General features: G+C 37.9%; 2 protein-coding genes across 7 annotated transcripts in view; one reads left to right on the top strand and one right to left on the bottom strand.

Moving 5' to 3' along the window:
• The window catches only part of BIRC6 (baculoviral IAP repeat containing 6), a 312,653-nt gene that overhangs the window by 71,702 nt on the left and 216,251 nt on the right, over nt 1-24,700 (bottom strand). For 5 of the 6 annotated variants that reach the window (XM_090045562.1, XM_090045538.1, XM_090045571.1 and 2 more), the window contains 2 exons: nt 22,112-22,276; nt 18,522-18,690 (listed from right to left, as the gene is read on the bottom strand). In XM_090045562.1, the coding sequence (XP_089901688.1) occupies nt 18,522-18,690; nt 22,112-22,276 (334 nt within the window). The remainder of the gene's footprint in view (nt 1-18,521; nt 18,691-22,111; nt 22,277-24,700) is intronic. The other variant, XM_090045546.1, reaches the window with a different exon arrangement.
• LOC149873483 (protein TUNAR-like) lies at nt 6,951-9,700 on the top strand. The gene is made up of 2 exons (XM_090031515.1): nt 6,951-7,706; nt 8,848-9,700. Exons 1-2 carry the CDS (start codon nt 7,671-7,673, stop codon nt 9,037-9,039), a joined length of 228 nt encoding a protein of 75 aa, XP_089887641.1. The 5' UTR covers nt 6,951-7,670; the 3' UTR covers nt 9,040-9,700.

The raw sequence follows: 24,700 nt of genomic DNA, 5'->3' as shown, positions 1-24,700 counted from the left end.
GGACACGGCCAACCATGCTCCACTGGAGCAGACAGCCCAGCCTAGAGAGCATACTGGGATGTTGGGTGACTCTGGCTTAACTTAAACCAGGAAGGGGTCTCGAACAGACAATGCATAAACCAGTTTGAGCTCAATCAGTTAAGTTTGATACTACATTCAACCAGGTTTATCTCAAACCAGTCTCAGCCATTTTAAAACTGGTTTATGTGCACTGAACTTATGTTCTGCTATAGTCTTAAACCAGTTTCTGATCACTTAAACCTGTTTGTGTGTAATGTTTTTCCCTATCTTAGGGTACTTCTGGTTTCCAGCAAGATTTATGGAAGTAAGCCCATCTGGTGGTAACTAAAAGATTATTTTAGTTTTCTGTTGCCTGGCATGGCACTTTTCAAAATGTAGTACATGCTTAATTTTTAACAAATGGATTTTTACTAACCTCACACTTGGACATGCATGTGCAACCAAGGAAACAGAAATTGAGCAGCAATACATATTGTGTGAAGCTTAATAATTATCTCTGTTATGCTTTGTTCATATAAAGTGAACAGAAAATACATTTAGCTCTTGATTTCTGTAATTTTCCTCTGGCCAGATTGTATTTTTCTTTATAGTATTCTTTCCCTCCTTCACCTCACTCCACTCCTTCAACATGCATGCACACATACGTGCACACGTGTACACACACGCGCGCGCGCGCGCACACACACACACACACTGCACAAAATGGCCATTAAAACCCTGACACCAAAAAATACTCAATACTCAGAGAAAGGGGGTGAGGGGGCAGAGAAGTGCACAGATGAACTCTCAAAGTACAATAGTTATCTTAGTGAATGAGCAAATGTCACAATATTCTGGAAGAGCTCCTTGGTGTCCCCTGTTGGGGAATTTGCAAGCACAGCATGCCCCATTGAAGATGGAAGGTGAAGAAATCTAGACAAAAAAAATGCAGCAAAGCAAGGACCAGACTGATTCCAAGTCCAACAGATAATAAATAGTGAAAATAGGCTGCTTTGAAACCTCTGTAATAGATACTTTTCCTCACATAGGCTAGGTACAGACATTACACTTACACTGGTATAAGTGATCAGAAACTGGTCTATATTTGTAACAGAACAGAAGTTCAGCATGTACGGACTGGTTTAAAAATGGCAGAACCCAGCCTACAATTGATCCAGGTCTATGTGGTATCAGACTTAAGTGACTTAGGTTACACCAGTCTATCGAACTTCTGTACTAGATCGTCTATTGATTCAGGGTAGGTTGTTGTCCTCTGGCATCCCACGCTCCCTTGTGGCTCCCACTAACCCCCCTTTGCAGGAAGATGCGCTAGCACTTGGCCCAAGCTTGGCTGCTCCAGATGAGCATCCAGCCAACCCCACCCCTGGGTTCTCACAGAGCCAAGTCAGCACAGTGGCTGACACTGCTAGGGGAGAGATCTGCTTGGCTGTACCCAGCAGCCTGGTTCTGCTCCCTGGGGTTGCATCAGCTCGCAGAATCATGGGGGTCTCTGGATGGGTGTGCAGGAGCCCACCCAGAGAGCCCCATGCCTCTGCAAGTGGATGCAGCCCCAGGTAGCAGAAGTAGGCTGCTGGCCATGGCTAAGCAGGCTTACCTCTTGTCTGCCAGCAGCTGTCATGCATATGCCTGATGCTGCTGGAGGGAAGGGGTGGGGACAGCTCTGCATGGGGCTGCACTTATCAGTTGTCAGCAGCCTGGGGGTGGCATGCAGGAATACCCCCAACCTGCTGGCCTTACCCAGTGCAGGCAGCCTGTGTGCATGTTCCCCCACCTAAGAGCAAACGTGTGTTCTGTTCACTACCAATCTAACCTAGGGTGCTTAGATTAAAGCATGCAATGTAAAAATCGCTTCCACCTCAGGCTTTTTGAATACCTGTACCTAGCCATGAGTTCCAGGGGTAGCTGTAGTACAAGGAGAGCCAAAAGATACCCATTTGACAGTATACCAATACTCAACACACTTTTTAATCCAGTGGGAAAGAACCTGTTTACTAATTAATTTCTCTTTAAAACATCTTTTCCCTTTATCAATAAATATTTTGTCTGAATTTGTGTGAAACGTTTAGTCCTTCCCAAGTAATAACACAATGTCCTTTGGAGACAGTATGCCCACATACTTGGGGGCCTGGGAAATAAATCTATAAATGTCTCAGTCATAAGACTGAAGCCTCACAATTACTTTGCCTTTATGTACTACTGTATCTGGTGGAAACGCCATTGAGACACTGAACTTACTGAGGTAATACCTCAGTGAGATACTATTTATTAACAATTCCATTTTGACAGACAGGTGTCTTATGAAAGTATCCTGACATTAAAATCAATTCAAGACCCAAGTTAAGCAAGCTCCTCTACTAATGAGAAAGACATCCGACTCCCCATTCAGAAACCTAGTAACTGCAGGACGAGGGTAAAAAAGGGTTTTTAAGAAAACCACAGTAGACAGAAAGAGTAGCTACAAGAATTTTCAGAAAAGCCACCTCTAAAACTCGTAATATTAAAAATGGAAGAGACAGTTTATAATTGCAGGGACTACCATTTGCAATGTTTTCTCTTTAATTTAAACACAACTTGTAAACCACACCCATTTTTGCTGTGTCTATATTACAGGCTTCAGCTGTTATAGGCTTCAACTACTGACCAACACAGCTGTGTCAGAAGCAACTAGCCAATTACTTGCTACAGTGTACATGTCCTTTAAATGTTCTAAGTCACGTGTTGTGAACAGTTCATTATTTCAATGCACTTCTATGTCACTTATGTCAAGATGATCTTCATTTAAAGAGCCAAGATGACCAAGTCTTTAGCAGATACACCTGCATCTCTATCTTGAAATAGGAACACCTTTAACAAGCAGATGCTTATGGCATTTGTGCTGCATGAGGACTCTTTTCATGCAGTATAAATATTCAAATATCAGCCATAATGAACAGAATGCCCACTACTCAACAAAAATTGCTCTACTCCCAAAGATGCTAAATCAGTCTCAAATGAATTGCCAAGAACTTTTGCTGAGAGCTTTTTAATTTTGCTTATATGAAAATAACAGTATTAGGACTTTTTGGATGCAAGTATGAACAAAAATGTTAACTACCGACTAAACTCCTCATTCCAAATGGATATTTTTTATTCTTCCTACCTACAAAAGCAGTCCTGCATTTACTGCCATTATTTTGTATAAGAACAATTTTTCTATTAATCTAAGTGCCAACAAAAACATCAGACACAAGAACTCAAACATGGTAACAAACATAACTACAGAATTATTCTGCTCCTTGCCTACTACTCAATGATTCTACATCTTAATTAGATGGTTATTTACTCTAGAGCTGATGGATTTACTTTTCTTCACAGTTTATACCTGGCTATACTGCACAAAATTTGCTGCTGACCTTGAATCCTTCAGACAGAGTATGTTAAATCAGCAAAATGACAGATTTTTTAAAATCCCTCATCAATCCTTACCTCTAAATAAAAGAAGCATATTAAACAATTTCACTCCCTTCCATCAAGAGAAAGAAAAAAACTCATTTTCTAACATGCAAATTAATGTATGTGCAGAGCTTTGAAAATGAAGTATTGTTACTTGGTCTTCTTTAGAACTTAGAGGATCAGAGAGCCACACTACCCAGGTGAGTAAACATACCACCATCTAGCCTAGCCTTATTGCTCCGAGATCTAAAATAATGTGAGTAACTTGCAGGGCACAGAACAGAAAAGGAATTGAAAGAAAGGGTAATAACCGGCAAAAACATTTCCAAAATAAAAACAGATTTACCCAAAGAACCTTGTCTGCCAAGTGAAAGAAAGGAAGACATGGGAGAAAATGAGCTTTGAGCCCTTCAAGTGCCAGTCCAATCCCCTTCCCCTGCCTGCTGCTTTGCTTTGTTTCCTGCCCTACATCCCATATCCAATCTGCTACTCTGCTTGCTGCTCCCTTCCCCATCTGTCAATGTGCTGCTTGTCTCCTTCCTGAATCTGCCTTGTGGCACACAGAGAGGCTGCTTGTGGCATGTACGCAGCCAGTTGGCTGCCCCAGTGTAGATACTAACAGAAAACATTTGTCCCCAAGCGTGAGGATTTTCCCTAGTATCAGAGTGTAAGATGTCTTATTGCAGAAGTGAATGTGCCCATTCTATGTTCCCACAGTTATTCTCCCAACAGTGAAAGCAGTCTTACTCCATGTCATTTGTAAGATGCATCAGAATGAAAAGCATTGCATCAAATATAATAATTAGATAGGCCCAATTTGACCAATTGGTCTTTTAGGACATTTCCCCAGAAAATGATTTTAACTTAGCAGCAGTCACCACCATTCATTACAGTTTAAGAAGGACAGCAGTAACATTAGTCTTGCTTAACAGAGATGTATTATGTACTGCCAACTAGCCAGGCAAGGAAGGAATCCTAAAATTTTAACCTTTTTGTACATAAAATGCCTAAAGACTGAACATTTTTGTTGTTACTCAGAGTTTAGAGATTTTAGCATTACTGAGGCCTTAACAAGAAAATTGCAACTTGCAGTAACAGAATATTGTATCAATTAGTTAAGTATTCAATTCAAGATAGCATATTTAAGGTTCAAATAGGGAAGCCGAAACCTTTTATTTAGCTTATTAGTTACACAGTGTATTGCAATTATTAAAAAAAATTGTTAAAGAATTGTTAAAATAAAAAAAAAAGATGTTTCCAGTAAATCAAATGAATTAAAATATTTTTGGAATATTTAAGTTTATCACAACAACTGATCAATGGCAAGGCCTATGATGTAAAACATACTGCACCGTCTCTCTCACCCCGGCAAAACAAACCCCAACCCAACAATAAATTAAATCAGCCCAAACCTTTGGGTCTATTCACAATCTACTCAAACTTACACAAAGACTGATTAGTAATTATGATTACTGATTATACCAGGGTGGATCTGTTTGAAGCGTATGAGTTTTTGCAAAACTAATTTGAAAATCTGCACTATTTTAACTTCATAACATTTTTGTTATAAATGTTTCTAATCTAAAGTCTGGTTTATTTTTTAATTACAAAATGCAACTCCTGTTATGGTTGGGGTGCTGCAGCCATGACAATCCAGGAAATTCCTGAAAGGCAAGGGGTTTTTTTGTGCTGTCTTTGGATCAGCTGTATAGTTGTTGGATAAGTTTTCAGGCAACAGGCACCCAAAGTGTCCTGAGGAAGGACCTTTGATGCCCAAAAGCTCGTCCAACAACTCTCCCAATTATATAGTTGATTGATAAAGGAAAAGGAATAATGAAAAAGAAGGCAATGCCCCCAAAAACATCTGGAACATCTGAATCCAATGATTAGCTCACTGATTTTGATAGGAAAGCTAGGACTTAAGTATATACATGAACATGCTTGCTGAACTGCAGACAAACTGTACAACTATTAAATATTTTTCTCAGTGGCCTAAAATCTTTCATGTAAAAATGAAGATGCTCCATTTTGAACAGGGAAAAATTTAGATTTCTGATATAACAACAATGATCCTTTAAATTTATTTTTACACATTTAAACAAATTATTCTCACATGAAATTTGCAAAATGAGAGCCCAAAGGAAGATTCCTAGCTGTATATCCAAGTGCCCAAGTGTGGAACTCAGTCACCTTCGTGCCTTAGGAACACAGGCTCTATTGAGATCAAACTACAAACCCCTATGGAAGAATACAGCTTGGTGAAGGCACCCTATTTAACTTGTGGAAGTTCACTACATTGGAAACCGGTGCTGGCTGCAAATATAGTATAGCTTATTTGCCAGTTAGTTTTGTTGTCTCACAGTAAAGATGTTAATAAGGTCCTGGACCTCCCCCCCGCCCCATATTTTATAGCATGAAATTTTCAATCTTACTTCTATCCTTCCCCCTCCCCTAACCCTCTAGGTAAAAAACAAAAAAGCAAGCAAACCTTCACTTTTAAAACTACAAAATAGGAAGAAAATAAACTGCCAGTAATGCAAAAATAAAGCTCTTTGTTTCAAAAGCATTTTATTTAGCAATTCCAGATATTTATCTACATATTTTCTAAAAATAACACTCCCAGAAAGAGTGAATGAAAACAAGATAAGGGTTTATATTTTTTTTGGTAATTTTGTGCAACATGCTGGTTTAGAACAGGGAAACTCAGATATACTGAGGCTTCCAGTTGAACTATACAAGTATAGTATGCTATTTAAATTGCAATACTTCCCTAAATATTTTGAATATAATGTTAGTATTTTCAATACATTTCAGGGTACAAGCATTTGTTTTGAAGTCTCTCAATGAATAATATTCCCAATGAAAAGAGCAAATAGGTTGCACCCAATCACAAAAATAGATAAGAAACCCCACTGTCAAAACACACTCTGCCAAAGCTCTCCCATAACAAAGTAACCATATAATAAAATACTTTGAAGAGTAACCAATTGTCAACTCAACCTCAAGGCTGAGGTTTTACTGGAATGGGTGATGAGAAGGAAAGACTTAAAAAAATGCCCCCAAAATGGAACATGCAAAAAATACATCTCCAATTCATGCACAGGAGGAGTTCTAGTTATTTCTTATCAAGCAGATAAGGAATATTTTTCTGTAGAAGCCCATTTTGATGACAGTCTTTGGGCAATGAATAAAAAGAAGAAAGCATTGAAAAGTAGTAATTCCTGCTTGAAACAATAGCCTGTCAAACAAAGCTTAAAAAGACAAAAGGCAGAAACATTGTTTCAGCTTGAATGCCTTAATGTCACTATTTGTCATGCAGCACTTCATCAGAAAGCCCTGAAGTACAGTTAACTCTGTTCCCCTCTACACAGAACACTTTCACTGTTGTTACAGGATTAAAATGTGCCTGGCCTGACAATGAAATAGCAGAGCCATCGCACATTGTTATGCAACTCACTGTCTGCAAGGGTGGCTTGTAGCTCCTTCTTTATTCAGCAAGTGCCAAGTGCATGTTTAATCAATGTCACAGCTCACTACGGTATGCAACTGAAGCCACTGTCATTCTGCTCCTCGGATCTGACTGGCTACTAAGTTATGAAATGCTCGGAAGAATACCTTGGAATTATTTTCAGAGGCTTTGCAGCAGGTGTGTTACAATGCTAACACCACTGCCAATCAGCCGGCTTGTTTTCATCGTTTTTCAAAGCCTGGACTAAAATTACATAGTGTAATTGAGCACAGTTGACTGCATCTGGAATTAAGGCATGTCAACGTGAGAAAGCATCTTCACGTGGCTGGCAAGTAGTAGTGTAGATAAAGGCTCATTTTTTTAAAGGAAAGTCTCAAGAAAAAACAACACATACTGAAGAAAAGCAGGAGCTATGCTTATTTTTTAAAAGCAGAGCCAAGCGGCACACAGTATGTATTGTACATAAAATGCATGTTGCCTAAAAAACCCCCTCAAGTTAATGAGAATTAATGTACAGCATGGATCAATCCTAAGAAGGGCTTTTTGTTTTTAAACTGCACTTGACTTCAGTGGATTACTGGAAGATAAGCCCACTCAGTTGGAAGATTCTGTACCACCGCCACCTGCACTGTTTAACTTTATGTATAAAAAAATTCATGTTTGTATATGATCTCTTTCTCTGAAAGAAGAGAGCAACTCTCCATGAAGATAAAAAGCTGGTTCACCACTGAATCGACGAGTAAGAAGCATGCCTGATGACATTTTCTTCCTGATGCAATGTAGGGTAAGGTACATTTTTTTTAAAAACCTTTATATAAGATATATTGTGTTATGGGTTGATAGCTCTGATTAAATAAGACCCACCAGAAGTGTGCTCATTTTTAATTAATAAAAACGTGATTGGCAACAGATAAAAATGCCATTGTATTCAAAATGTGAAGCTTAAGTAAATTAGGATGGCTTCGATTTCTACAAAGATTAAACACAGATTTTAGTAAGAGCAGAAATTCTTTATCACCAATACTTAATCATAGTAGACAGCTATCAATCCAATATGTAAACCCTAAAAGAAAGTAACCCCTCAGGAAAATATTTAAATGGAGGCATGTTGACTGCAAATGCATTAAAAGCACGAGCAGAACTAGATATCAGAGGTTGTCACATCCTTACCTCTGCAAAAAAGGGCAAGATTGTATATGAATCACAAATCACATATGTAAGAAATCCTCAAATCCTTATTTTTGATAGATATGTGAATGCTGTAAGAGCACCATTGTCTCTGGGCATACTGCAATAAGAAAATTTGAAGACTGGCAGATCTGCATTCTCTGTTAAAAATATTTACCGTTACAAAATGGCCCAAAGCAGGCATATTGAAAAAAGTAAAAAGGACAACAATGCCTTAGTTAGATCTGCTAGCTAGGTATGGATAAGTCAGAGACTGCATAATTATATTAAGATAACCAATTTCTACATTGAAAACAACAAACCAAATATGATCATCATCACCTGCTAGTGTACTGTGACAAGTCAGTGTTCAACAATAGCTGAGAATTCACATAATTTCTTCTGGCCATTTCACAGTCATTTTCCATTACATGAGCATGTATGGGTACGTGATTATATCAACTTTTTGTTTCATAAGGAAAATGTAAATGGGTTAAAGCCAGATCAGATCGCTTCTATGACAAAACAAAGTAACTGGCTTGCAATAACAAACCAGAACTGATTTACATTATACTTTATTCCATAGCTACTGCAAATAATTGCAGTGGAATATAACTGTACACAGAGAAAAACTGAACCTTATGTGAAAAGAGCTTTAGGAAACCTTCAGTACATAAATGCAACATACTCTTGTGCTTGAACAGGACCCCAACTACCTGTTCAAAAGGCTAGATTAATCATTTTCTTCTTTCTTCTAGCTAGCTATCAGAACACTGGTGAAGATACTTGCAGGAAAAATGGGGACCTCAGCCATCACAACATTAGAAGATGTAAAAAGGCAAGAGGAGAATGAGGAAAAAGAAGAATCTATTTTAGCTATGCTGGGGATAATTGGAACAGTGCTCAATCTCTTTGTGATTATTTTTGTATACATCTACACTACACTCTGATGACGTTTTTTCAGCATCAGCTGTACAGTATACTGTGCAAAGACTAGTCATGACAAAAATTATTTTTAAATGCAAAGCAATAGGAAACAGCCTAAAAAAGATTATTAAATACATTCCAGAGCAAAGTGTCTGTCTAAGGATGCTGCATCAGTAACTGAAATGCATCTGTGAGCCCAGTTAGGACTACTACATTATGTAAATGGAGACAGACAGTATTCAGCTTCTCATTGATAACGGCTAGAGCTCAAACACTGGAAATACAGACAGTATTGTTTTACTGCCAATGAATATGCAAGACACAAGCAGTGTAAGCAGATTAAAAACAGACGATGACTGCAACACAGAAGTCTCCATGAAGAACACAGACTGCATATATATTTTACTTCTTCAAACTGATGTTTTCTAAAGATCTGTGACAATACACCTCTGCATAGGTGAAAAGGGTAACATAAGAGAGACAAGTAGGGTTTGTATTTTTTAAACTATTATAATATGTTAACATTTAAGCAAATATATAGTAGGGGTGGAAAGAAGAGTATTATCATACCAAAAATACTGTTAAATCATAAATAAAATTTTAACTACTGACTATATGTTGCAACATTTCTGTTAATTCTTATACAATGTTAAGAAAAGTCAGATACCCTTACCTTCCACTGAATCTTTAACTGGAATCATAGCGCTCTAAGTAAGGATATGCTTTTATAGTTAAACATCCTTAAAAGGATGTTGCAAGTGATTTTTTGTATTTTCTTTTACCATTTATTAAGATCAGTAGTGCTATACTAATAGATGTTTTCTCCAAATGCTGAAATCTGTTACTTTTTCCATATTGCCATTTCTAGAATGCATCTCAGTCGCTTTCAACATTTATATCATGATGCTTATTTTAAAATAAAATAAAAGCATCACATAAGGATAAAGAACTTTTTTTTAACAGTCAAGAGCATTTCTTACTGGTTAGATGCTAAGAAATATCTCTAAAAACTGTTTGATATGAGACTCAAAGACAACACTGAGTTTTAAGTACCAGAGTGCTTCATGCCATGCAGAGGCAATTTTAATCCTTGCCCTGAGGAATTCACCATGTCCGGTACAGGTACTACAGAGATTTTAAGTTTTTATACCATGTTTGAAAGGTGTTGCTCATTAGTTAGGCCCAGGACTACAACAGCTTATACTCATACTTATCTTTAAAAGCACGTGATTGACTGATCCCCATGAAATTCATGGGACTATTCCACATACCTAGTTTAAACATACAAACAAATTTTTGAGTTTAAATTGGGTTTGGGGGGGGGGGGGGAAAATCACACGATCAAATGTACTAGTTTTTATATACACATCTAAATATTTTTCATATAAAAAGGAATTTACCTTGATAACATTAAGATTAAAAGTTAAGTGTTCGAGGCAAGAAACATGAAAGCTAAAGAAGCATAGAATAATTGATCTAAACGCGTCATTGCTTTAGGATATGAACTTCCTAGAACTGTTAGAAGAGTTCTAACCAAACGTTACTATTACCACTGGACAGTGGAAGGACTAGGAAGGAACCACGCTTCTGAAAACAACAGCCACAATTTTTTCCTGGGCTGTTTAGCAACAACCCATTTCGTAAGATAAGGCAGCTGTACATAGACGTGTTATTGTTGGGTAAAGTACTCTGAGTCTTAAACAAACCGAGTCCGTGAAAGACATTTATAAACATACCATGTGGAGCAAATGCTGTCAGGACTCCACAATATCCAGAGCGAACTAGAGAAAGGCGTCTGCACTGTTAGCAGCTTGTATTCAATATTCTATTGCATTTATTTAAAAGGAAGAACTGAGCTAGAAGTCCTAGTTTTGCTGTTTTGAAAATGGATAGTGGCTCATCTATAAAGAGATGTCACAAAAGTAATCACAGAGATGAGACTGAACTGGGAGGCAATACATCAGCAGGAGATAAGAGTTTTTGGCATCATCCATATTACACAAGCAATCTTTAGTCCTATGACATCATTGTAGATACACAAAGTATTAGAGTATTCATATAAAAAAAACCAACGAACTTATGAAACACTTACGTGCAAAGAATCGTATCAGGTTATTCATAATGATTTAAACTACTGTAGCAGAGATACTGTTCTTCGGGCTTTTTCACAGTATTTACTATTTTCTACCTGCTGCTGTACATATATAAAACAACACTGGTGTAATAACAGAACAGAGATAGCTGAGGAGGGATTTTCATTTTATTTTCAAGTATACTTCTGAATAAAGTTATTCTTTGAGTGAAATTTGGGGAGAAATTACTCATGTTCATTTTCATCCCAACACTAGTTTATTAAAATGGCTTATCAATTATGTTATGAAGTGTTCTCTGCTTTAAGAAAAAGGCTCAGGTTGTTTTTTGGACACTTGGGTTAAGCAATGTAGAACACAAGTTATAGCAAAGAAGTGTAAGAGTTTGGTAGAAAGCACTTTTTTCTTTTCAGGTTACTAATGAACCAGTGCCCCATCAATGGGTTAATGCACTATGGGTGTTTATACACATTTGGGGAACAGACTTGATTAATCAAGTCTGCTGGAGTATGTCAATTGATGCACTCTGGCAGCCTCACGTGTCATGTGCATCAGCAGTGCAACATGCCTCTGCTCTGAGAAAATGGCAGTGGTGCACTCTGAACTAAAACATGTTCAATGTGCTTTAGTTTAAAGCGCGCTGCTGCCATTTTCTCAGTGCAGGGATGTGCTGTGCCACTGATACAAGTGACGCACGGGCATTTTTAATTAGTACAACTTGCCAACTAAATGTACCTGGCTCCACATGTCAGGACCACATGTAAAAACGGCCTATGTCGTTGGTTTAAACAAAGTGATTCTGAACTGTTTGGTGGCTTGAGATCCTTTTAAGGGTGGTATGCAATATTAGCTGCAAACACTTACACAGGATTAATAAGATAGAACTGGACATTTTACATAGAAGTCTATAATGTCAAAGCCATGCACTGATCTGTTGTGGTCTGAGTTCTCTGAACAAAAGAACGTCTCTAACATTTTTTGACTACAGAAAAATAGTAAAGTTGAGAGGGGGCATTTTCTGAGGGACAGACTGAGTATAACAAGGAATGCCTCAAGTCTTAAAAGGTTCAGAACCACTGGTTTAACAGTTCAGGTAAATATTACATTCCCAAGGTTATATCCAAGTGGCAGATTCAGTGACATTTTTAACAAGAGTAAGCATATTAATGCTGATATCTTTGTCATTTCCTTAATTGGGTAATTTCACTCTGCCTACCCAAATCCATAATGCATTTGTTTTTACACAAATACTGTTTTTCAATGATTGCTCTAAGTTATAATGCAGCAAGACAATTGGCTTCCAACTTTTGTGTTATATAGCTATCTGTTACATGAAGGTTACTCAAGTATACCTAAAGTCCTCCTGCACTCAAATACTCATTTGGATCTGACAGACAAGTTCAGTGTGTAATGTTTTAGACGCATCTGGGAACAGGAACTCCCGTATATAGCTTCCAATTTTTAAATCTGGAAAAATGTATTTCTATACAATATGGCTCATAAAAAAAAAAAGAACAGACCAGGACATGATTTTACCTTATTTAAAAAAATAACAAAAACAAATTTGTTAAAATATATCGTCTATTTTTACATAGAGCAAGTCCACAAAACTGGAGATACGCTGTTAATTAAAAAGCTATTGGACCAGAAATTATGGAGGAAGTGAAATATGAAAAATAAGACTAAGATCAAGGCTCATAAATGACAGATGACAAGGCCTAGTGACCAAAGGAGATTCACAATAAAGGGTCTGGCTGAAGAGATGTAGAGAATGCAGGATGGCTGCTCATAGATTTCTTCAGTAGAAATTTGGTTTTTGTTTAAAGTGCAGTCAGAGTTATTGTTGAATGTACCAGACTTGCAGGAGTTATTTTCCTAACTTTCAGAGAAGTCTTGACCTCCCATAAGCTTTCAAACCTTTACCATAAGCTGATGGACAAGACATCAGATTTCCTGAAGGACTTTGCCCTTCCAAGTAGAACTAAACTACTTTGCAGAGTGAGCCTTCAGACAAAAAACCAACACAAACAAAACACCATTGTAATTTCCTGAGACAAGATAGGGTGGAACTGATCGTAATGGCAAATTTGGAGCAGCTGATGGAATGATAGAGGAAGATATTTTTGAATAGATAAGGTAATTTAACTTAATCCTTTAGTAGAAGAAATTTAAAAATTGACACTGCAGCTTTGAACAGGAATAAGGAGATGTAGTGAGTGTTGCATACTATTTACTTCAGAAGTCAATTAAACTATCACCTTGCAATTTGATACTTGAGTAGGATAAAAAAAATCACAATTGAATGAATTGGCAAACATTACTTAATGCTAAACTACTCAATGAAATTCAAAGGGGCATACAAAGAAATTACCAGAAACTAAGGTGTATGAATGGTTACCAGCCCCTTTTGATGAAACCACCACAGAGAATTCCTTGGTAAGTTTGAACCGTAGTAACTAAATTTTACATCAAAACTAAATTTAAAATGCCCCTCTCACAAAGCCAGCTCCTGATTAAGGCTCAGAAGGGAAAGATGGCATTTTCTTCCTTAGGAGAAGAAGAAATCTCACTTGAAGACAATGTTAGTCAGATCTTTAGATAGAAACTCAAAACAGTCCAAAGTGCCCTGCTACCAGAAGCTCTGCTGACCACAAACTGGGACTCTTTCTGTACTGTGAAAGGAAAATTGAAGACAGTTACAGAAGGAACACAGAAAGAAAGGACTGCCAAACCCCCCAAAGGCTGGCAGCAAAAGGAGCACAAATCTAGCTCCTGCTATCAAGGAGAGGCAGAATATTGTTGTTTTTGATGTAGATGCAAGCATTTATAAGATGAAACTGGTGACATTAAAACTCTTTACTTCTGTGGGCTCAAAAAAGTATAGTCAACCTAATAATGATCCAAAGAAGTAGATAAAATGTGTTGTATATTTGAACCAGCATAAAGAAAAAGTATACTGCTAAATGTATTTTTAAAGGCATCTTTAAGCAGTGCTAGTTCACTGGTATTGCATGCAACTGTAGCAACACACCGAGCCTGTAGCCCCATTACACTACTCACTGTTTAAATATATAACAAAAACGGCCCCTATCCGAAAGGGCCTTTCCTTCTTTAATTTTGTACCATCTAAACTCTCAGTTCCACCCTATACAGTTTCTGAGACCTGTCTGTCTCTCCCAACAAATGATTTGGCTAGGACTAAACTTATTTTCATACAAATGAGGTCCACAGAATAAGTATTTATAATTGAAAATTAAGAATCTAAACTGCTGATTTACTTCAAGATTCTTAAGAGCCAGACAGTGATCCAAACAAGTTGCCATCTTTTTGTGGGGCACCACTGCCTTATGGTAATAAATGCATGACATTTCATTGCAAACCTACGGGCACATCTACATGCTCATTATATGAGCTGTTATCATGGCACATTAAGTTTAGTACCTGTAATGACAGATACTAACTTAATGCGCTGTAATCTGCACATTAGCACAGATGAGTTTTTTTGGTGATGTTAACGCACATCACACTAAGACTACAGTGCATTAGCACGGGCTTTGCCCATTGCGCTAATGCGCAGTAGAATTAGTCTTCTGCACGTTAAGCGTCTTGTGTAGATGCACCCTATATCTGCAGTTCATGGGTGGGGCATGTCATTCCCACATTTTAAAATGTTTTTGGGGATTGTGTTTGGAAAAAAAGGATAGATACAAAAAGGCTTTACTTAAGTTTTAAAATATGGAATGCATGCAAGTCCTCACTACAGAAAACAGACTATGTTAATATTTTTTTTAATTAAGGAGTAAAATTAGAATCAAGTTAGGACAGTTTACTATATGCATACTTTAATATTGTACTTGTACATCTGCATTAAGTGCTCACACATGAGAACATAAGCTTATTAAAAACTCACCACACACTGAAGTGCTAAACTGCTTTTAATACTCTTTTTGAAATGGGAAAAGAACCCTTAAAGCCATGGTAATGCTACACTAAGTTGACAAACAGAAATGCAGACATATTAAGAAACTCAGTAATGTTTCCAGCAGCTTACTTCTCCTGCATAATATCTGAACACAATCCATCGTATTCACAAAGAACTTTTCCTTCTCTATGAGAAAGGAAGCAATTAAGGAAATTAATGAAAACATTCAACTTACAATTTCAAGGACTTTGTGATCACCCTGTCCCTTCCCTTGGGAGGATGCAGAAATGTGACTACTCTGCTAACACTGTAAAGATCTATTTCCAGGTGAGATTTCTAAATGATTAAGTGGTACTTAAGTGGTGATTGTCTCCTTATTCATCGTGCATTTCACTTCCATTAGAAAAGTGATCTTTTCGCAAAGATTTGAGGCAGGTGATGCAGAGTGAGCCTGCCAAAAAGTGTTGACCATCATGAAAAATTATAGTCATTAGAACTGTCAATTTAGTATTTTGGTGTTTGTCAAACATTAGCAGCCTCTTTAAACAACTCCATCACACCAACTTTACAGGAAAAGCATACTCTCTACTTGTAGTTATGACGATTAATGATGCAAACAAGACAGAACCCTAGTTATCACCAAAACACTGAGCATCTAATTTATCTGACAATATCACAGCAACAGTACACGCCTGTGTAGCAGTCTAAAACTTTATTAGAGAGGGAGATTTTGCAAAAGCAAGAATTTGAAATTTGGGAAGAGCAGAGTCCTAAAATAAGGGTAACCTTTTGTTGGTCCTATGAAAATCCATTCACATGCAGGCAAATTATGGAGCTGCTGAAAACTGCTGTTTTCCATCAGCTTTTTCTGAGCACATCTTGTTCTTGACTGGAAGCCAACACCCAAGAACATTCTATTAGCACTATGCATGTAGTGTCCCAGTTTTAGTCCAGCATGCCACAGAAACAGATACCCTGCTCCTGCTGCTTCTCCAGTCATGAAAATATCCTTCGGCCTACAGGAAGCTGCACTGGATTGGAACCAAGGAGACGACGAGTTTAGGGCTTCTGCTAAATGGTCTTTAAACTCTGTGCCCTTCACATTCCTTGAACAAATCTTGCTATTCCATATGCAAGCAAAAGCCCTTTAATAAAACCTAGAGCTCAAAATATAGCTTCCTCAAGTCTTAGCACTAAACTGCACTGTCTTTCAGAAATAAATCTGCCAAATTTAAGTACTCTGCTGTCCCCAAAACAGAGATTTGAATATAGATTACCTGGTTTAAGTGTATTCTACACCCTCCTGTGAGGATGCAGATAGAAGCTAAGAGAAGATGCTAGTAACTTACACTCCATCCACAGTCCAAAGGTGCCAGTTTTTGTTAACTGTGTCTTCTTGCCAGCTATCTGGGAAGCAAAAGCCCCCAACTTGACCTTTAAAACTCATTTGCATTAATTCTGTCTCTATGCTAAATAACTGTTGCAGTGCAATGATGTCCGCTCATTAATAAGACAAGCTATTTTAAAGTCCTGGTTTCAAACAAGTTAAATTTTCAGTCTCAAATATGCATGAAGAAAAGGCAATATTCTCTGGTACATTAATTCCCCCAAATCTGTGCCTTTCTGCACATTTATTTTCCTCTTCTAAGGATTTTGTACAAGTCTGCTTTTTACTAATCATTCCAAGATAGGCCTTAGTAGGAATTTTAGGAGTGCTTTACTTCATTGCTATTTCCTTCAATATACAAGTTATTTAGATTGAAAAAACTGCATTACAAAACTTTTTGTTAAAAAAAATAATTTAAAAAAGAAGCAACATGGAGATGCATCTTGAAGAACATAAACAGTTGGGCCTGCTTGCTACAGATAATTATGGCATTCAGATACTTAGGAAAACATTTTATATATTCAATTCAGAAAAGCCCAGATTTTAATAGCATTCAGAATTTTACATACTAATCTAAAAAATGCAGGGTTGTAATTCCCTATATTCTCACATTCCATCCCCTGCTTCTCCCTGCAAAATAAAACAAGCACCTTACTTCTGGGAAGACAAAATGGAGGAAAACAGATGTTTCCAGAGTTATGGCCGCACAGAGCAGAAACAGAGCCTAATCTTCAAATCACTCACCTTCCCTGTCCTGTTAAACCAAAAGCTAAACCCCTAGCTGCTGCTGAAGACTTGTCTCCATGGGAAGATCTATTTTTTTTTTTAAAGAGCTAAAAATGTTTTAGAAGCCATTTTTAAAAGATCTTGGTCTGACTAAGGCCCTGTCTCCACTAGCATGGTTCTGCCAACAGCACTTCTGAAAGAGAAAGAGGCTGCCACTACACACATCCATGTGCTACAGAAAGTCATGCTGGCAGACTGCAAAGTGCACCTACGAGATCACAGCATTCAGCAGAAGGCATGGAAGGGTCTTCATGCATCTTCTGTTGGTACTAAGAACAAAGGCAGACACCTTCTTTCATTTAAGAGTTGATGTAGCTCTTTGCAGCATCAGAACTCCACTCTTTACAGAGGAGCTTTGAGTGTTGACTGTGTAGACTCAGCTTTAGATTTTTGTAACTGGATTTAAGATTAGGGCTAGAAAAAATGTTGCGTCTTACAGAAGGTTACAATCAGATTTTAGTGTCAACAACATGAGTTAGGGCCACAATTAATAAAATTGGGTCAGGGCAGGAGACATAGCACCTGCCTGCCCACCCACCACCTCACACACTATCCCAAGATGAGGGCCTTTCCCCGCAACCCCTCATATTGTATGCAGGAAAAAAAACTTGTTTTGGAATTGGGTAAAGATGGTATATTATCAATATAAATCTTAAAGGAACATGAAGTTATAAATGTACCTCACAACTAAAGTATAACAAAAAGTATGACCTTCATCAAAAAAAGACAAGCAAATTAAACTGCCCCTGTACCAAGTGCTTTCAAGTCCTGGCATTTAATAACTTCAAGCATATAAAACACACATTTCTCACAGGCTCAATTTTTTAATCTCTCCATGAGACTTAAGGAGTAATATTAAATCTTTCTATTCTGGTAACTTCAGATATTGGTAAAAATAAATAGGGTAGAACATTCAAAATGAAATTTGCAAATTGACAATCTAAATAGGCCTCCCTCCCAGAAAAAAACCCCATTTTTAAAAAACATTTATTAGAACATACAGAAAACAATTCAACAGTTTCAAAATTTATAAACACAATTAGAAGTTCTATTAATAGTCAAATAAATAGCAAGCAATGTAAATCTCATTAGGTATAAGTGAAGCCACTGTAACAAGAGGAATAAAAATATGCTTTTTTCTTTTTAAAGTGCTGAAAACACCCCTGAAGTAAACTAGGAAGAATTACTCATTTTGTACAAAAATCATGAAATGATCTTGCAAATGAATCCTTACAATTATCTTGAGATTAATATTTTTCTATCACGCTAATTTAATAGAACCAATAGAATAGGCTTTATAAGAGAACATCAGTACATTACCTGAATCATTACGAAGATATGACGACATTGCTGGAATGAGACAAGATTGACTGAGTAGCTCTAACAGAACTGATGGAAGTGCATTGCTGTTCTGTCCTCTAGCCTCATGGCTAGTCTGGGAATCTCCATTTGATGTGCTCCCTGCAGGATTTATATAACTTGCAAGGACCTGAAAAATATTAAGAGATTTAATCAAAAGCTTATACATTTTAGTGGAAAGAATTTAAATTGCACCAATTTTAAAAATTACTTAATGGTAGTCTACAATTATTTTACCAATAAAATGCTGTTATGTACTTCTGTAAGACATCTTCAGGTACGTTCCTACACAGAAAATTTAATCACAGTTAACTACTGTTTTTGTTATGAATGTGAAAACAAAAAAATATTATTTCAAATGATAGAGTCATGTTTTTATTTTAAAAACCTCTGAATGTCCTGTATGGCTAAACACCCCCAAATGGCGTGGTTTCAAGGATGAGCTCTAAAACACCTATTAATTTCCTTCCAAATATTACCCATCTTTACGATGAATCCAGTATGCAAGTCATATGACAAACCATGCAACTGGCCAAGTAGATATCTGCCCTGTTATTAATAAAATTCATAACCAAAAGGTCACTGTTAGATCCTATCCTACCTTTAAACAGCAAAACACTAACACAGTATTCTTTTTACCTGAAGCAGCAACAAAATTTTAACTTTTACCTTTGGACTGATCGCTACCACTTTAATCCATCCATGAGGCAACATATGAAAACTGCCAAAAAACTTCTGCTTGTGAATAATAGTCATTTTACCGCCTTATTTTCCTAGGAAAGTCTTTTTGTAATAAGCATGATGGTTGTGTTCTGTAATCTACTGTAACTGGCCACCTTAAAAATACTTCCTTTATATATCCTTCTAGTATTTGAGATCAACAAATGTACTTGAAGCTTACAGCTAAATGAAGCACACTTGTGGGAATGTTTTATAAAAAGGGCTTGCCCTATGCTGATCCAAGATTGCTTTGGTTGAATTTCACATCAAGCCCCAAGGCCTATTTATGCAGCCTTTTTTTCTTAGCATGGAGTATTTAGTAGGAGTTGGGGAATCTTTTCAGTGTACACCTATAATGATGAGTTCTTTAACTGAAATAAAAACCTGATACTGTAAATTATGTATTCTTCTGTTTTCTCAGTTTTTAAGTCTATTTTAGAAATGAAAGAAACAACACATAAATCAGGTGTTACCCTAGGTAACTCTATAAGAGATGCCCTTAGGTTAAAGAATGATTCTCAGCCAGGGTCCCATGCCACCCTTAAGTGCCTTGAGAGCGTTTCAAGGGTGCCGTGGGGTGCTATGCACTGTTAAGTGTGTAAAAATGATTCACAGGATAAACCCAGAGATTTCAAACTGGAACCCATAGTGTTAAAACATTTTGCCTTGTTGTAGTCTGAGTTTCTCTATAACATAAAAATTGCTTTATTATTTTTCTGTAGTCAAAAGCCAAGAGAAAACAAAGAGTTGGCGTTTTCCAAGGGACACCTTGAGTCTAACCAGGTTGAGAATCGCTGAGCTAAGCACTGGCATTTTTCAAGGGGCACCTTGAGCCTAAAAAGGTTGAGAATCAGAGCTAAAAATTTTCATAAACTGCTACTCAGCTCCAAAGCCTTAACCACATCACTTCTGCCCAGAGCTGCCCATTTTCAGCGCAGCTGGGAGCCACACTTCTTGTAGCCACATGCTGCAAAGGAGCAGCTCCCAACTGCACATGTAACATGTAACCATCCACTCCGTCCTAAACCAAGCAAGTAGGACATCCAACACTGAGCCCTTCTGTGCCATGTGGGTATGAGGTGGCTCCTAGGCCCATGAACTGCAGGTTAACCATGTGGCCCATCAGCCACGAGTTGGACTGTGCTGAATTCAATCATTGATAAAATGTAGATGGTTCAAGTTTACTGTTATGCTGAGCAAGTAGAAAGAGGAGACTAGAACTAGTGGGCAGGCTGAGTGGACCTTTCCAAAGGAACCCAACTGTATTTGAATGCATAGCCTTTGACAGACAAGGTTCTTTGGGTAAATCTGATATCTTTTATTAGACGAACTCAAATAGTTGGAAAAATTCTTCTTTGCAAGCTCTTGGGTATAAATATCAGGCTGAGGAAGCAGCTGCAGTTTGTGTGTGCTCTTCCTGGATGAAACAATAGTAAAAAGGCCACAGGCTGGTATGCATGCAAGAAATCTAGTTGGTGACACATTATAAACTGCCTAACATCCAACTCCCCAGGTACCTCTCCGCTATCTACCAGCTATATTCATCCCCTCCCCCCTCTCCCCACACTTAACTCCTCCATCCTGTCTTTTACCCACTGACTCCTCAATTTACATCTTTACTGGCTGGCTTTCTTGCATGCATACCAGCCCCTGGTTTATTTACTATTCATTCCATCCAGGAAGAGCACACACCACCTGCAGATGCTTCCTTAGCCTGACAAAGGTATTTGTACCTGAAAGCTTGCAAAGAAGAATATCTCCAACTATTTGTGTTGGTCTAATAAGAGATCAGATTTACCCAAAGAACCTTGTCTGCCTATGTCCTTAGACCAACACAGCTACAACCTACAGCCTTCTTTGACAGTTTTAAATAAGAATGGATATTTTCTTAAAGCAGTCATTTGCCCATCCTAGTGGCAGGTAAAATAGAAACCTGTTAGCTAGAACATCTGTTCCTAATTTTTTGGCTCTTCGTCTGATGAACCATCATTTCTTTTGACTAGATATAGAACAGCTTCACAGAAACCTGTTGGAAAATTACTTGGTGTAATGACCACTCAGAACTTTCTGCCAGCTAACAGATCAGCATACCTGCTTTTATGCTCAGTTCTTTTTACAGGGACAGCTATACTGGAAGCTAAGAAGTAATCTGTATAATTTGTAATTTAGGATGCAGGGTTGTTTATATGTTCCTTTATATGTCCCAATAACTGTTAGCTGACTAAAAAAAAAGAGTATACTCTGTTCTCTAGGAAAGTGAGCTCCATTGCCTTCATGGCTGTGACCTTGTTTCTTGCATGTTAAAGTCTTAGTTTAATGTATACCATGTGACCCCACCAAATAAGATGCAAGTGGCTTTGGGAAGGCAGAATGAAGGGAAAAAAAAATTTTCAGAGTAATGATTCAAGGCTGACCGCACGGGATTGTGTGGCTGCAAAAGGGTAACACTGTAGCTCTGGCCTTGAAGGGTGAACTCCATCCCTTCCTTCTCTCCCTGAGGACAGCAGAGGGAGAAGCATGGCAGCCATCTTGTAGCAATGTCTCCATGCTTGCTTTTATTCCAGAAAAGAAAAATCAGCTCCTTCCTTTAGGCATGTGCCCCCATTTTGGTGGGCTGATTTTTGGGAAAAGTGCATGCGATATGTGAGTGAATATGGTATATTTTAATGATTAACAGCCAAAGGGCTGACAGATGGATCAACTCAAAAGCAACATGTTTCTAATATTTAAGTGAAAAAGTGTTAGAAATACAATTTTTTTCTAGCACTAAATGTTGTCAGTACCACATACACAAATGCGTATACAGTTATATAGATTTCACCATTCAGTACCTGAAGAAGACAGGTGACATGCTCTTCCTCCAACCTTTGTTTAGTCAAAGCTTGCTCCACATCCCATCCCGAAGCTGTGGAGCCAGTCCCAAAGCCAGTACCTTTAGCCCAGTACAGCTGCTGTTCTTCGGTTGATGCAGTGTTGTGTGTACTTGACACCTGTGGCTTAAAAAAAGTGAATCCCAAACTCAGATTACAGACCATACATGTTATACAGATTTAAAATACTTCTACTGTGCTGCAAAAGAAACAGCAAGGATTTAAAAAAAAAAAAATATATTAAAAAAAGGGAATTCAGATATCTATTGAAATATAAACCTCAGGCAGAAAAATTACTGCAATACAGGATTAGGTCTGTACACTATCCCAAGTGTTTTAAGTTTGAATAAGACAACAGATTCATTTTTGCATGTTTTAATCATGTTGACAACAAAATTTAAAAAAGTACACTAATGAAAGCTGGTTTAGATCATGTTAAATGGTGTAGTTCAGTAGTGCTCAACCCTTGTGTTATGGGCCAGATCCAGCCCCTGGTAGTCATTTGATCCAGGGGCTCACTACAGGTCTGAGGGGAGCCGCATGGGCAGTGGCCTTGCATAGCAGATCGGGTAGTGTGGGGCTGGGCAGAGCCAACGTAGGGCTCTGGAGCCCTGAGCCCAGCACATGTGGGCCAGCAGAGGTGGCATGGGTTAAACTGAAAGTCAATTTGTTGGATTTTAAATGAAAGGTACACAGATAATAAGGAAGATCTCAACCTGGTGCCTAAATAAGTACTCAACACAAATCCTCAAACTGATTTTCAGCAGCACTGAAAATATATGGACTTGAAGGTCTGGGGAAGAGTAGACTCCTTGCCTTTCAAGGCAAGTACCCATACATCATTAGGAGAATTTGGTAAGCCTGCATCCTATCAGCAAATCCAACTAACTCTTAACTGTTCTACCTTTACCTGTCATAGATGGAAATTTTTAAAATACAAGATTCGTTAGGCCTGTACTAAGACTTATATTTTTCAGGTGAAATCTTCCTTTAAGGGCTCCTGGTCAGTGCTCACGACAGCTGCCTTCAAGGCCAAAGATACAATATATTCAGAGGTGGTGACAACTCCATGCAGATGAGCACATTGTAGTTTTGCTACTGAAGTAGATTAGATGACAGTTTAGGACTGAAATAAGGAATGCAGAACACTTGTTTATGTTACTGCACAGGCTATTTTTGATAGTGAACCAAGACCATGTTTTGTCCTGAATACTTTTTATTCTATGTAGCATAGCTGTTGTAAATTTATACTGTCAATTTAAAATTAGTAACATTTTTAAAACTGCTTTTATTTGTAATTATATGCTTGGAGCCTTCTGGCTCTGCAGATTGTTCAGAAGTGCCACCATGATGGGTGACAAACTACTAAACAAATGCTCCCCCATTAAGGTAGTAATAAAAACCTCTATGGCAGTAATTTTCAGCCAGGGTGCTGGGACAATCTGAAGTGCCTCGAGATCCTTTCAGTGTTGTTGTAGGGTGACATGTAATTGTAGCACTGTTCAGTGCGCAAATATGATTAAGAAGTTAAACCAGGAGATTTCAAACACTAATCCAGAGCATCAAAGCATTCAGATCTGTTCTGGTCTGAGTTCTTTGCAATAGAAAAATTGCTCTATTATTTTTCTGTAGTAAAAACAACCAACAAAAAACTCAAGAAAACTACCCTCTAAATGAAAAACAAAAACAAACCCCAAAAACTTAAAGCTGGCATTTTCCAAAGGGTGCTATGAGCCTAGAGAAAGGTTGAGAACACTCTTCTAGGGTGTTCACTCTTGTAAACACTAAAAAGTAAGTACTTTGCCTTTTCTATATGGGATTTCCTGAAGCCCCTTCATTGTCTTGTTTTCAAGTATGCTCCCAACCCAACAAAACATGCACTTGTTGTGAAAACAGTGACCTGAAAGGCAACATGAGTGAAATGTCAACATACTCTGTAGATTCATCATTCTTCCAAAAAAATCAGGAGATTCTTCATGTGCGATTACTGCTTGATTTTACACCAGGGCGGGCAATTATTTTGGGCAGAGGGCCACTTACTGAGTTTTGGCAAGCCATTGAGGACCACATGACAGGCAGCCCAGGGCAGATAAATATTAATTTTCTAAATTTTTTAGGGGCCCTGCAGGCCAGACAGAATGGTCTGGCGGACCGCATCCCATATTTTGCCCACCCCTGTCTTACATTGCATCTAGTGAGTGGAACCCGACCTTATAAAAAACATCTAGAGCATCTGCTTGCTGGGCTGCTGCTCTAAATTGCAGTCCTTACTACAATTTCATCAGCAAATGGGTTATATGTGAGTACTTCTGGACTCGTGCTAAGATTCTTATTAGCATTATAATGAAAATCCTGGTATTTGAGACGTGTTTTGCTAGAAGTGGGATGTAAAGAAAGTGATTCTCAGAAAGCTACCTGAAGACCACCAGGGGGACAACCAACCTCTACCAGGTCCATATGTATCAAAATTTTTTCTAGATGCAGGGCAATTATGGCTTTTTTTAGGATTGAAAGAGGTAGTTAGCCATGTTAGTCTGAAGTCAAGCAGAA

The sequence above is a fragment of the Crocodylus siamensis genome, chromosome 1 (genome assembly GCF_052110815.1).
Source record: "Crocodylus siamensis isolate JL-2025a chromosome 1, ASM5211081v1, whole genome shotgun sequence".
NCBI classification, from domain to species: domain Eukaryota; kingdom Metazoa; phylum Chordata; order Crocodylia; family Crocodylidae; genus Crocodylus; species Crocodylus siamensis.
Note: the sequence above shows the minus strand (reverse complement) of the source record. Positions and strands in the feature narration are given on the sequence as shown.